Source organism: Lepisosteus oculatus, chromosome 15 (genome assembly GCF_040954835.1).
Source record: "Lepisosteus oculatus isolate fLepOcu1 chromosome 15, fLepOcu1.hap2, whole genome shotgun sequence".
NCBI classification, from domain to species: domain Eukaryota; kingdom Metazoa; phylum Chordata; class Actinopteri; order Semionotiformes; family Lepisosteidae; genus Lepisosteus; species Lepisosteus oculatus.
This window is the reverse complement of record NC_090710.1, coordinates 919,511-933,992: the sequence shown is the minus strand read 5'-3', so window position 1 is coordinate 933,992 and position 14,482 is coordinate 919,511. Positions and strand designations below refer to the sequence as shown.

The following is a 14,482-nucleotide window of genomic DNA, read 5'->3' as shown; positions in this document are numbered from 1 at the left end:
TCATAAATTTAATTAACTTCAAAAAATTAAAATTAATTCCTTTTACGATACCATGGTTAATGTAAATGCATCCAACGATTTCTAAAGAAATTTTGGCATATTCAAAATCTTTTCAATGTTTTTAACAAAAAGATTACTTAAATATTTTCACAGTAATTAAAATTTAATATACTACTTTATTGTTTACCAATATCTGACACACTACCACTTGTTAAACTTGTCACATATACTGTATCGACCACTTTTTAATGGTCTGTCTCCTTCTGTTATGCTGGTGCATATTACTTAGATATGTAAGGGGACACCAAGAGGAAGAATATTTTGAGCACAACTGAGACAGTGGTCCAATTGAACCTCAGAGTAATGAAATCAAGAATAAACAGTATTCTTGGGATTATTTGGATTATAAATAAACGAAATATACTTTTTAAAACACTATTAAAAACTAGATGGGTAAAGCACGATGAAGGCCAAACAGTAATCCAGACAGCCAGGTTCTGTTGTATTTAATGTTGTATTAAGTGTGTGACTCTACATGCACCAAACGGGGAAGGAATTGTGTGGAGTGCCAGTGTCTTTGTGCCTTATTGCCCCTCTTTGCCTTGCCCTGTTTTGTCAGCCCCACATAGAATCCAGGGTATCGATGTGAGGCATAGGTATTGTAGTAACTCTCTTCCAGAATCTCCTTGAACAGGCAGTCTTCTGTGAAGTTTCCCTGCAGCACACATGGAAGATAAAAAATGTAGCAATAAATGTCTGTGGACAGACATTTTGCAAAAATGTGTAATGTAAATTATATTTCATAACTTATTTTTTACAGTAATTCTAAGAGTTGTAACCAATTTATTTTCAGTTTGGTTGAGCAACACAATATAGCCAGACTAACCAATCACTGGATACAATATCTGGCATCCCTCATTTTGTTAGTATGCGAGCTGTAGGTGAAATGTATTACTCAAGTTCTTGACATATTTTACAAGAAACATCCTACTTCATTCTTATAGCATGATTGCCTTTAGTTTGAGTTTGTGATGAGAGTAAGGATGTGTGGTATTGAATTGTACATTGCACTGACTCCACCTGTTTTCAAAATGATTAAGATGTGAGTTTTTATGGTAATTAAAAGAGATTCTCTTCAAAGCATTCTCTACAAAGCAAACCATTAGTAGACAACATTGGACAGGAATTCTTAATACTGTATTTTAGTCATTAGTGTAAATTGAAAACTTTAGTTAAAATGAGGAAATTTTAGACTAACAGAAAAAATATTTTATAGGTCAGATCAATGACTTCAACTAGGAACTGGTATAAAAATATATGGTTTCTTTGTTCTGCAGTATGTTGCAAGTTTAATTACAAAAGCATTTTCGGATCATACACACCACAAGAAAGGTTGTTTATTTATGGTAAACAAAAAAGTACACGTTCCTATCCATACACATATTTTGAATGTAGCAGAAAGATATTTAATTTTTTATTTTTGAGCCTCTTTTAACTGAGCCTCAAATTAATTTTTTACCAACGTTTATGATCCTTACTGTGAAATTGAGTGTAAATTGAGAAAAGAATCACAAATTACCAACAACTGACTTGTCACAAATTCGTTTTGCAAATATAGGAAATAGATATGAAATATTTTCTGCTTATCACAGTCGTCAAATTGAAAATCCTAACAATATGAAGCATAATATATTAGACAGTATATATAGTGTATGTATATATTATATAACATAATACATACATTAAGTAAAGTTGGCATATATTGTTATATTATCTAAAATAGACATATTAGACAGTTATGTAACTATTGTCTTCACTAGGGAAACTTCTACAGTTGTGCCTGTACAGTTGAAGTAAAGTGAAATGCTAAAAATTGAGATTAAATCATCAGTGCCTGACAATATTTGCCTTATGATTTATTAAAGAGAGCATACAAAAGCCAATAACCTTTTTTGGCTAAGATTCAGACAAAATATTTTTCTAACACAAAAATGACAGTCCTTCTATAGGAAAACCTGCACAATATGATAAAAGCATTTAAAATGAATTTCAATTCTGAAATAAATTTGTGATATAATAAAGACATGGGCCCAGATACTAATCCTAACTATATCTAGAGACCATTTTGTTTTAATGAGAGGAAAGTGAACACTTACTGATCCATGCAAATCCCCTTCTTTATTCATTGACAGGTACAGTCCACTCTTAAGCCCTAAGATACCCACAACTCCAGGGCTCACTGCAAACAGCCTGACCCAACCTGTTAATGACAAACACCACAACTAAACAAATCTCAGCACAGACTCTTGACATGATGAAATTTCTACAGACTCTGACAGGTGAGACAATGCCAAATGGAGGCTCCCGGGAAGTTGCTGGGTTGCTGCCTCTTTAACAGCCAAGGGGGTGCATGGGCCACGAAATCCTAACCCCTTCCTTTTCCAACAGTGCTGAACTAATTCTAATTAGCAAATACACCATATCTTAAGGTATCACTTTCATAGCTGACACGCATATTGAGTGACTACTAGTACTGTAACTAGAACTAACAATTTCTTGATCACAGTGTCCAACCTAAACTCACATGGAATGCCTTTAATCACTGAGTCTTTAGAATTTGCTCCCAAAAATCTTCTTGTCAAGGCAGAATTCTTCTTGTAGTCTTTAAAAGTCCTTAAAGAGATATCAGCATAAAGTTGTAAAAAGACCCCATATAGACAGAATTATGCTTTTCTTGTCTAGCAGTGTTTTGCTATATATACTGTAGCTGCTATTTAAATCTCAGTATTTAAACAATAAGGCACCATTTTCAGAAATAAAGTTTTTTGCTAGTACATAAAGTGTAGCTAATGGTCTTCTAAGTTATAATATTATAATAATATTAATTCATTGTAGTATGTGGTTGTTAAGGTAATTTATAGTTAATAAAGATATTTACTATTTGGGTGCCATTTATTTGTTATTTACTTTTCTTCTGATTTTGTTTTTGAAATTTGAATAAAAGATTTTGTATGTGATTGCTTATCTAATGTTTTCTTAAAGGTGTAGGGATTTTGTGCATGATCTATGCACAGAGAAAGAAAGCCATTCTGAATGACATTAACAACCATACTGTAATTCTTGCCTTGACAGGGTAGAAATGCCTCTTTCTGTTTATTGGGAATGTTTTTGATTTTGATTTCTTAAAACAGTGCAAAAATACATCATCAATTTTACTTTTCTGTTTGTCAAAGAAAATAAATCAAATACATTTCCAACACAACCTGTAAAGATTGAGGATGAGCCCATTTAGTCCAGATGCAGGCAATTTGACCCAGACTGTCCACTTTATCTGACTGTGACTGGATATCCTCAAGTAGGAGCAAACAACTGTCTGCTCCACAGTGATTTCTGTGCCTTGCCTGATGCCTGCTGGCTTGCAGCATTATCAATAATTTTAAATTACCAGTATTGTCAGAAAAGAGTGGACATTATTGTATTCCTTTGTTGAGAGTGCAAATAGATGAGTCTGTAGATGCTGTTGATTTGGCCAATTTGCTCATTTATGTTAGATATGAGTTTGAGGACTTTCTGTTCCATAAGCAGCTACCAACAAAATCTACAGGAGAGCACATATTTCAGCTTCTGAATGAATTTATCGAACAGAATGGCATCAACTGGATAAAATGCTTCAGAGTTTGTACAGACAGTGCTAGAGTGATAACAGGCAGACACAGCAGTGTAGCTGCACGAATTAGAGAGGTTGCTCTTGATATGAAGTGGATGCACTGCAGAATCCAGTGCGAGGCCTTGGCAGTCAAGAAAATGCCTGAGGATTTAAAACCTGTTAGACACTGCTGTCAAAGTTGTGAATTGTATCAATTCTCAGCCAATGAATTCACATCTGCTTTGCTCGACTAAACAGGTTCACCCCTCTCACTGAAATGGTAAGTCGTCAGTGCTATTTTTATTATATTTTTGTGTGAGTGTGTGCGCAAGCTCATGTTGGTCATTGAGATTTTCTATGGTTCCTATGAGAAGATGACTTGTAGGTGGTACTTGGATCCTTTGGTTTGATCAGGAGTGGTACTTGGTCCATAAAGTTTGAGAACCACTACTTTAAAACATTGTTAACTTTCAGTCTCTGAGTTCTGTTTGTTAGGAAATCAGTAAACCACCTGACAAATTGAGATCAAGACCAAAGTTTGACAATAGCTTAGTTGCCAGTAAGTGAGGTTGAATACAATTGAATGCAGAGGAGAAATCCACAAACAGCAATCTAGCATGGGTCTTGTTTCCCTCAAGGTGTTGGAGGACAAGATTGAGAATGCATGCTGTAAGTAAACTGGAATTGTTCTAGCCATTGATGTTTTTTTTGCCACAATCTCATGTGCTAGTAAATGGTTTGATGTTAGTACTTTTCTCATTTACAATTAGCAGTTCTAACATAATAATAATTGGTGATTTTTTGTAATCTTAATCATATTGTATGAAAAATTGAATCTTGTGAATCCCACTGCTTTTATAACTAGATAAAAATTCAGCTCTTCCTTTTTATGAATCCCAGTAATGACTACTTTTTGTTATACCGTGGCTGGATGAAGCAGACAGCCATGGTTACAGACAGGCAGGAATCCAACTGCACGGACAGCTGAAGGAGAAAGTGAGGTTGAAAGGGATTGGGACTCACCCCCAGACAACAGAAGAGGAATGGGATTGTAGTGGAGTAATAGCAAACAGAGAGAGGGAATAGTGACATCCTTAAACTGGCAGACAGTTGTAGGAAGACACCAACGGACTGGTGATTGTAGTCAGGAATTCAGGCAGGTTCCCTGAATCTTTTGGGTTTTCAGGCTGACATACTGTAACTCTCAGAACAATGTGGAGTGCAATATTCTCTGACAAAGCACACATGTCAGAGCACCGATCAAGCCATGTAAGCAGTGTTAAAAGGTGAGAATACATCTCTTGACCCTTCAATAGTTGTCCAATTCATTATGTAATATTCAGCCTGTGTATTTACAGCTATTAGAGTGCCTTAATAGCAGGTCAGTTTAAAATTTCAGTCTTTACTGACCTAGCCTGCTACAAGGATTTACACTCACTGCTCTACCTACGAATCCCACAATGATTGTAAGAGCAGGATTAACTTGAAGAAAATGACACAGACTTTCATCACCTTCTCTGGACAGAACAATCCCTGGATCTCAATGTTATTGAAAACAAGTGAAACCATTGTAATCATGTCCAGTTCAATTCTGTGTCCTATTTAAGTTCTTGTTACCTTAAGAGGCCCAAAATGTTATTTAGTGGGGGTTCCTAATGGTTTGATCAATGAAAATAGTTTTCAATGAATGATATGTACTAGGAAAAATGAAATTTTACTAGAGAGCATAATAAAAAGCACATACAATAGTCAGTATGCTTGTGCACACCCCACACACTTCCGTTGGCCAAAATCTGTAAGTGGTAGCCAATTCCAATCGGACAGTACAGGAGCTGTCGTCTCATGACTCCTGCTAAGGAGAAAGACGGAAGGATACCTGGAGAAAAAGCAAAAAGAAAAATCAATAAACATGAATGAATTGTTGGAGGATTAAACAGGAATTTATTCTTTCAGGGAATGACTAAGATTCTAAACATGTTATCAGCTTGTTTACTGCTTATATGTTACTCTTTTAAACTTATTTCAGGCTTTTTCTATGTTTTCATAATTTCAGGTAAAATTATTGTCATGGATGGTAGGGGAAGTTTCCAGGATTCTTGCATGTACTATTTTTTCCTTTTTCTGGAGCAATCCTAGGGAAACTGTAAACAGGTAGTTTGAAAAAGCCACAATTTTAGTTAAAATTAGGACTTTATAAGCCTGTGGTTCTTCCAAGAATTGTTACAAATGGGGGGGTTATGAAAACTGGTGAAAATCAAGGATTGACCGAGCGGTTTAGTCAATAAGTAACATAAATTTTTCTTAAAGTCTAACTTGTAATTGATTTCTCCAGAATAATAATAATAATTGCTTACACTTATATAGCGCTTTTCTGGACATCCATACAAAGTACTTTACAGGTAATGGGGACTCCCCTCCACCACCACTAATGTGCAGCATCCACCTGGATGATGCGACTGCAGCCATAGTGCGCCAGAACGCTCACCACACATCAGCTATCAGTGGGGCGGAGAGCAGAGTAATGAAGCACATTCATAGATGGGGATTATTAGGAGGCCATGATTGGTAAGGGCCAGTGGGAAATTTGGACAGGACACAGGGGTTACACCCCTACTGTTTTCAAGAAAGGCCCTGGGATTTTTTTATGACCATAGAGAGTCAGGACCTCGGTTTTACGTCTCATCCAAAAGACGGCGCCTAATGCAACTGTAGCCGTAGTGCGCCAGAACGCTCACCTCACATCAGCTATTAGTGGGGAGGAGAACAGAGTGATGAAACCAATTCGTAGATGGGGATTATTAGGAGGCCATGATTTGGCCAGAACACCAGGGTTAACACCGCTACTCTTTTCGAGAAACACCCTGGGATTTTTAATGACCACATAGAGACAGGACCGCGATTTTACGTCTTATCCGAAGGATGCCGCCCTTTTACAGTATAGTGTCCATGTCATTATACTGGTGCATTAGGACCCACATAGACTGCAGGGTGGGCACCCCCTGCTAGCCACACTAACACCTCTTCCACCAACAACCTTAGTTTTTCCCAGGAGGTCACCCATCCAGGTACTGACCAGCCTCATACCTGCTTGGCTTTAGTGGGATACCAGTTGTGAGTTGCAGGGTGATATGGCTGCTGGCAAGACATATACCCAAGTGGTTGATATAATTAGAGGCACATGAATTCTTTATTCTCTGGCACAACTTTGGTGAAAAGAGTAATAATCCAGGCATACTTGGTTAAAATATGTTTATTAACAAGGACAATGCAAGCACTATGCTACACACAACAAAACATTCAACACACAAGTTACTATGTTTACATTATGTGCAAACAAGGAGTTTCAGAGGCCCAACATCCTAATCACCCAGAAAACTCCAGACTGCTACTATAGACTAGCTACTGCTAGAGATTTGCTGCCTTCTCAATAAATGCAAAATAACCTGGAGTTAAATCTCTCCTCCATCCTCCCGATTGCTCAGCGGGTCATTCATGACACCAGGTGCCACAAAATAAATGAGAGCCTATATCTCTATCCATAAAAATGCACCCTAAGCAGGAAAGACATTTCTAGTGAAGGTATCGTTTACTGAGGAAATCCAAGTTACCTAAAAACACAAAATAGCAGGCTCTCTCTAACAAGGTTCAAATATGTAGCTCCAATTGGGTTTTATTTAGATGATCATGAAGTAAGGGCTCTCGCCTGGCACAAGCTTCAAGTTCCAACTCCTCCTGACTCCTTCCTTGTGGTCTGACTTCTTCTTTTACTCTTCTGCTCTCTTCTTCCCTTTTTCCTCTTATTTTCTAAATGTAATTTTAGTGTATTTCTGGACTGCTCACTGTCAATCATTTACCCACTATTTAATTAACTAGATAAACCAAGGTACACTTTCCAATTGTTTTTGATCAGGGGACCTCTTACATCTCAGCAAACATCCCCTACAACTTTGAAGTTGGAAATGTTAACACTGTTAGGTGTTACTAACTTTGTCTAAAATCTTAAGAGGCACTTCCTAGTCCCCTATAGCTGTAACAATATGTTTTTATATTTTTGTTTTATTTAATCTGTAAAGCAAAAGATCCTCTTGCTTATTCTAGCCCAAGATTCTATAATTTACAGTTCTTAAGTTAGTTATTGTGTGTATGTCATTTTTTACATTGGGTTTTAAATGTGTAGGTCCATAGAAATAAAAGTACTTAAAAGCATAGTATGCAATGAATGCATAAAAAACATGCAGTGGAAGAAGAACTAAACACATTTTAAGGTATGCACTAGGGAAAACCTATTTTTAACTAAAAAAAGGAGGGTGTATAGTGTTTATAACTCCTTGGAAGACCTATCAGTATATAATATCACTAATGCTTGCACTGACACTTGGATTTTATACTAAATGCACACATCCTAGAGCCGACAATCTATATTTACAATCAGAATCTGAAGAATGAATTATTTCAGGTGGGTAGCTGCGTAGGCATGCGTAGGCTGCAAAGGCTGGAATAGGTTTATTCCATTCTGGAAAGAGAAGAAAGAAAACACAATGTTTCGGCTGTGGGGCCTTCTTCAGTTCTGTGAAGTTGGCCCCCCTACAGACAGCACAAACAATGAAACTCACCTCATTCATTAGTGCTACATTTGTGCTGTTGAAAGTAGCATTTGTGCTGCTTTCGTTTTCCGAGATATAGTATCTTGTTTTATCGGGGTTGTGACGTCACTCAGCCCCCCAACAACGTCGTAGGGACACTGGACCCGTCTCATTCGTTAGTACTGTGTTTGTGCTGCTTTCTCCTTGTCTTTCGGGTGATCACGTGACCATGCATGGTGACTTTCACTTCCAGTAACCCCGTCTGCTGAGTTCAAACGCTCTGTTACTGGTGCAAGAGTAACAATTCTGCATTTTTGTTTGCACGGGTGGGGGGCGGTGGGTGATTTTGCTTTTAATATCAGTGTCTTCTGTGCATTTGTGTAAAAAGGAAAATTGAATGGAGTGATGGCACCATGGCTAAGGATCTGTGCCTGGGGGTGGAAGGTTGCCAGGTTCAAATCCTGCAGCTAGCAGAGGAATTCTACTCCTTTGGGCCCTTGAGCAAGACCCTTGACCTCAGCTGCTCAAGGGGTGCCATATAAATGGATGACCCTGCACTCTGACCCCAAGCTTCTCTCTCCCTGCCTGTGTGTCTCACGGAGAGCAAGATGGGGTATGCAAAAAGACAAATTCCTAATGCAAGAAATTGTATATGGCTATTTTTTGCTGTCTGCTCTGTCTTTCACACACCCAATGAAGGCCCCACAGCAGAAACATTGTGTTTTCTTTCTTCTCTTTTCAGCATGGAATAAACCTATTAATTGTTGCTCCGAAGAATGAAGAAGAATTCTCATAACCTAAGAATTATCTTCTGCAAGGTTTATATTTACAAAGGCATTCAGCAAAACCTAACATTTAAGGAAGCAATGTTTAATGATCACAACATCAAAATTGAAACCAAGTTATTATTCCTAATTTACTGTTCAGCTTAAAGAACTAGAGCTATAATGCCAGTGCTGCTTGCCAAATATTTTATGATCAAGTGGGAAAACAGACACATCAACATCACTGTTCTGTCACAAGCAGGAACCACTGGCACTGAAGTTATGATCATCTGCTATTAGCTCCATTGGGTCATCATGTTTTCCAGATGTCAGAATCCAGCATCTGAAAGAAGGATCCTTTCTCCTAGCTTTGGCAAGTCAATCACCCCAGACACAGACAAAATAAGCATTTCAAAGATTTTAGTAGAAGCATACATGACGAAATTTAATATTTTTTTATTTGGTTCAGAGCTGTTCTGCCCTTCAAGGCTTACAGCTACAGTAATGGCTAATTGGACTAGGTTGTCTGCTAGTTTGTGGTAGATCATTTTAAGGTAATATGATCCCCTCCAGAGTTGCCAATTTCTTGATTAAACAAACTGGCATCAACTTATACAGCTACTATACTAAAACAATTAGCTCATGTATACAACAGCGGTGCTCACAGGGTGAACTTAAACCCACAACCCTGCAAGTAGAGGATTTGAGAGCCCAACTCTCTGTTACACACTGCCCTCCACTCCTCTGTATTGAAACTGTATTGGGGGATATTAAATTAAATACAATTTTCAATCCATCAGCCAAGAAAAAAGTAAATGTATTCTTTGATGATGTGGTCACTATGTAATAGGAATGCAAATTTTCAGGCAAATTAATGCAGATCTGGATCTTATTGTTAGTTTGTAAGTGAAGTGGGACATGTATACATCTCACTTATCCAACATCACCATATCACCACTTAAGCACATTGTGAGAGGTGTAGCTGGGGTCTGTTAATTTGGGCTTCATAAATTACACTAAGATGCCAAAAAGTTGACTTGCTTTAGCAGCCCCAGTGACTTAACTCTACACAATAAAAGACAGGAACAACACCCACAAACAGGATAAAGCAGATCAATGTCTGCTGCTTATCAAAGAACAGAACCCAGAGCAAGACAGAGCAGGACAAGTAGTAATTACATATCAAAGAGTAGGACAAGTATTCAGATTATGAAACAAACTTCTTTCTGACTGTATATAAGAGCTGGGAAGAACTTGCAGTTTGTCTGTTCTATGGAGCAGACCCAGCACGCATTGGTGTGCTTTTTGAGCTGATGAAGAATTTCCCACAACAGTAAAAAAGGTTGCAAACAATAGGAGACTATTAAACCCATCTTGATCATGTTGGTAGTTCAGGAGCTAAGTGAAATTAAAACTTTGTCCATCTAAAAGGGCATTTTTTATTTAAAGTGCCCAGATTATGAGCCTCAAACACCTGGCAGGGAACCGTGTTCCAGCTACCCACAACTTTTTATGTGAAAAAGCATTTCCTATTTGGCGTTCCAAATTCTTAACCATTTCATGACCTTGTTTCACTACTTAGTTACCTGGAGTAACCCAATCTATACACTTTAGAGTCTTATAATATATACTTGAATCAGATCAGTGCTAATCATATACAGTATCTGTGTCCCTTGTTTGAAGAATTTCAGCAAGTTAAACTGCACTCTCTGTTATTAAATTCATGTTAACTGTCTCTTGTTGTATACTGTTAGTATACTAAAGCAAAGCTCTTCCTATAATAGAAGTAAAACTATGCTAAAAATATGCTTAAATACACTAGTTTTACACTTACATCCATTCTGACCTTAAACTGTTATAAACAAATAAAAACATTGTAAAAGGAAGATATGTTAAATTTTCTATATTGCCAGTTGATAGAAGCCTTTGCCTTTGTCATCTAGCCCTTGTTCTTCAAAGAAGTCAGCATCCATCCATTTCTAACCCCATCTTCCAATACAGGGTTCCAATACAAGATAGAACCTATCTTGGCAAGCAACAAATAGAAGTGGGGTAAAATATTTTTGGCTGTAATACTATACAGTTCATATAACCAGGAACATTTACACACAATCTAAAGTGTAAATGCTTTCAGAAAGACAAATCACCACCTTCATGAGGACCAACAAAACTGTGGCATTAATTTCCTCAATGTAAAACAATTCAGTGTTTCATGTCTTTACTTCCAAGCACAAACATTCTTATCTCTTCATTATAGGGAACATTCGTCACAGGTCTCTGGGCTCACAGATATAATTTTCATGTTATGACCTTGTCTTCCTGATTACAGGTTCTTTTGTAAATTCCTAACCAAGCTGCCATAACTATTTTAATCAATATGTCTTGACTCATAAATGGGTGTACAATCAACTTATGAGGAAAACTATATATAATACATATAGTGATATGAAGCTCATTGTGAAAAATAGTTACAGTGCTCTTCAGCTAAATTTGCAGTCCCCTTTTGACAGACCCTCTCATTTTTGTAACAAATGTTGCAGGGCCACTGAAACCTTTGCTATTCTGCATCATGTTTTATATAATTTAGTCTTATGAATTTGTTCATTTTCAATTCAGATCCAAATTTATGACAGTCTGCCATTTATGAAATTTAACAATGAGTGACTCATCCAACACCAAAGCAAGGGTTTATAGTTTAGTTCCAAACTTTGGCTATCCAGGTCAAAGTTTTTATATTCTTCTCTAACAATGGGACAGAGATCACTACTGTTGGAATTTCAACCATAAAACACACAGTCTAATTATAATAATACATTGAAGCACAAGATGGAAACCACAGGCTACAGACAGGCTGCATTTTTTCAACGATGTAGCAACACTTAGTATACAAGAAAACAAAATAAACTCAGAGAAAGCCTGTCGAAGCTAGAGGTACCCATTGTAGTCTGCAACCGAGCACTGATGGTGTTAATTGTTTAATTTTTGTGAATGTAAATGGGGTTAAGCATAAAACCTAAAGAATGTCGCTTGCAGATCCCTGCTGTCATTATTATGTGGAGCTAAGGGGTGAAGCCTGGGCACTGTCTGCCTCTCCAGATGTTAACAGTTTCCATTTGTGCAATCCTGAAGAAAATCCTAAATCAGGGTACATTTTGTAATCATGTGAACACACGTCATTAAATATAAATTATATATGTTAAAAATAGAATTAAAAATACTCAGTCACAATAAATTATAAGATTAATGGAATAATCAAAACATAATTGTAGAATAATATATTATGTATATTTGCCAAAGATCCCGTTCTTTCCCATTTCACTCTAAGATTCTGTAATTTCCTTTTTGATTAATACCCCATTGACTGATAGCAACTTGTTTAAAACCACAACCACCACCTTCCCATACATTGTACATAACAACTATGTGGCAAAATACTTTCACTATTGTACTATAGAGAATCGACAAATACAGGTGGATGCTGCACGGTGGTGGTTGTGGAGGGGAGTCCCCATTACCTGTAAAGTGCTTTTAGTGTCCAGAAAAGGCGCGATATAAAATATTGTAGATTGTATTTGTATGAGAAAAAAGCAACCAGGACAATATTCAAATGTTTTATTCACTAGTATCATTGTCATTTGCTTTCAGAAAACAAAGTGGAATGTCCCTTGTTCCCTGAGCAAGGCAGAATATTTAGGTGGTAGTAGTGGGAATTCAAAGTAGATGCTCCCACACTAGAGTGGTGCTACTTCAGGACTAGAGACACTCAAACTGACCAGTTTGTTTATGCCCTGAAGGCTGTTAATTTGAAGATAGAGAGTATTTAGAAAATACAGACATCGATATAACTGATTTTCTTTTCTCATGAGCAAGGAGAAGGAATTTTATTAATAAGCCAATCTTCATGCCTTTCAAAGAATGTACAGTAAAAAAACAGACCTCTAAATAATGAAAATTATTTAGAAAAATGGAAAATTATAAATAATGGCACCAAAACAAAAAAGGTTAACTGTATTCTGTGCATAATTTATGTCAATGCAGTAACGTTATGTTTCATTTTCATTTCCAAATAAAATATTTAAATAGAAATTTGTCAATAACTGGAACTAAAAGAAAACATTTAGTTATAAAATCGACTGTAATGTGTGCATAATTAAGATAAACCCCACACTTAATTATTTTGTGTTAAGTCAGTTAGCTAACATGAAAAAGAGTGTCCTCTAGTTTATACCAGCATAGCAATAAAACAAAGCATAAGAAGTCCTAAGTTTTTGGATCTCCTTCCATGAAATAAAAGTAAGCAAACTGTCGGACATTAAGAGAACAAACTCTTACCTCTGCTTTTCCCTTTTAACTCTTTAATAGAAAGTTGCCACAGTCTCCTGATCTGGCTGCCTCTTTCATCCAAGGAGGTATTGCTGAGTCTCTCGGCCCATTGAGTCGTCACACAAGCGGCCAGAAGCACCAGCCAAGGATACACCCTAACTGCCATCTGGGCCTCACAGAGTGCCCCAGGGGGCCCATGCCACACTGCTGAAAAGTGTGGTGCCACAACAAGGGAAAGCTTTCTGCACTGTTGCCAACTGACAGAGCTTTCCTCTAATCTGGGAGTCCTTAATAATGTACACTGTGTTCTTAGGAAAATGTAAACATCACTTCTTTACAGGGTCAAGTTGCATTGTTTTCCCTCCCAATTCTGTCTTTATCACGTTTTGTAGTATGCCATCATTTTTTTCTATTTTCTTCATATTTGCCTTTCTCAGGCATCACCTGGAATATGTATCAGGTGAAATGTCAGTATGTCAAAGATCAAATATCCATTAGCCAGAGGAAGATTCACCAAATGGGGGTCTGTAAAGTGGGTACCAGAACTAAACCTCATAGCATCCCAGCCAATTTCAAACTCGTGTTGTAATCCCTTAAAAGCAAGAACCCAACAAATTCTTTGCTTGTTTAGCACTGACTTAAAATCTTTCTCCATCTAAGATGGCAAACTGACTTTTCCAACCACACAACATTAGACTGTTGGACTCTTTCTTTTAGTTGACATGAACAAAGTTCAGAATGAACTAAATTCCACTTGGTTTACCTTGCAGCCGGACACCAAGAAGACAAACAGTGCACAGACTGTTTTAAAGACCAAAGTTAGAAAGATGCTACTTTGGCAGAGATGCCTAAAGTCAACACAATGAAAGGCAATGCCAGGCAAAAGCTCTTTCTCTCTCATTTCTGTCTACACCAGAACCCTCCCCAACATAGAGCAGAGGAAGATGCTACGGATCAATCCAACCAGCTCCGTCTTACCAGTGTGAAGTTTAAAATCATCAAAGGACATTTGGCTAATGGATTTTTAAGTATAAAACTTCATTATTCACATAATTCTCATTCTCGTCAATTCTGAAGAGCTGAACTGTTATTCCAATGGATCTTGATGTTTAGTTCACGATAGTACAGTGTAAATGCACATTAACTTGTGCCTGAGAATATATATG

At 37.2% G+C, this 14,482-nt stretch overlaps 1 protein-coding gene across 1 annotated transcript; it reads right to left on the bottom strand.

The window, feature by feature from the left end:
• Positions 1–203: 203 nt before the first annotated feature.
• Positions 204–14,472, bottom strand: fgf9 (fibroblast growth factor 9). Its single transcript, XM_015363588.2, has 4 exons — positions 13,326–14,472; positions 5,391–5,522; positions 2,157–2,260; positions 204–715 (listed from the first exon to the last, which is right to left on the bottom strand). The coding sequence occupies exons 1-4, from the start codon at positions 13,480–13,482 to the stop codon at positions 518–520; spliced, it is 591 nt and encodes a 196-aa protein (XP_015219074.1). The 5' UTR covers positions 13,483–14,472; the 3' UTR covers positions 204–517.
• Between the last annotated feature and the right edge of the window lie 10 nt (positions 14,473–14,482).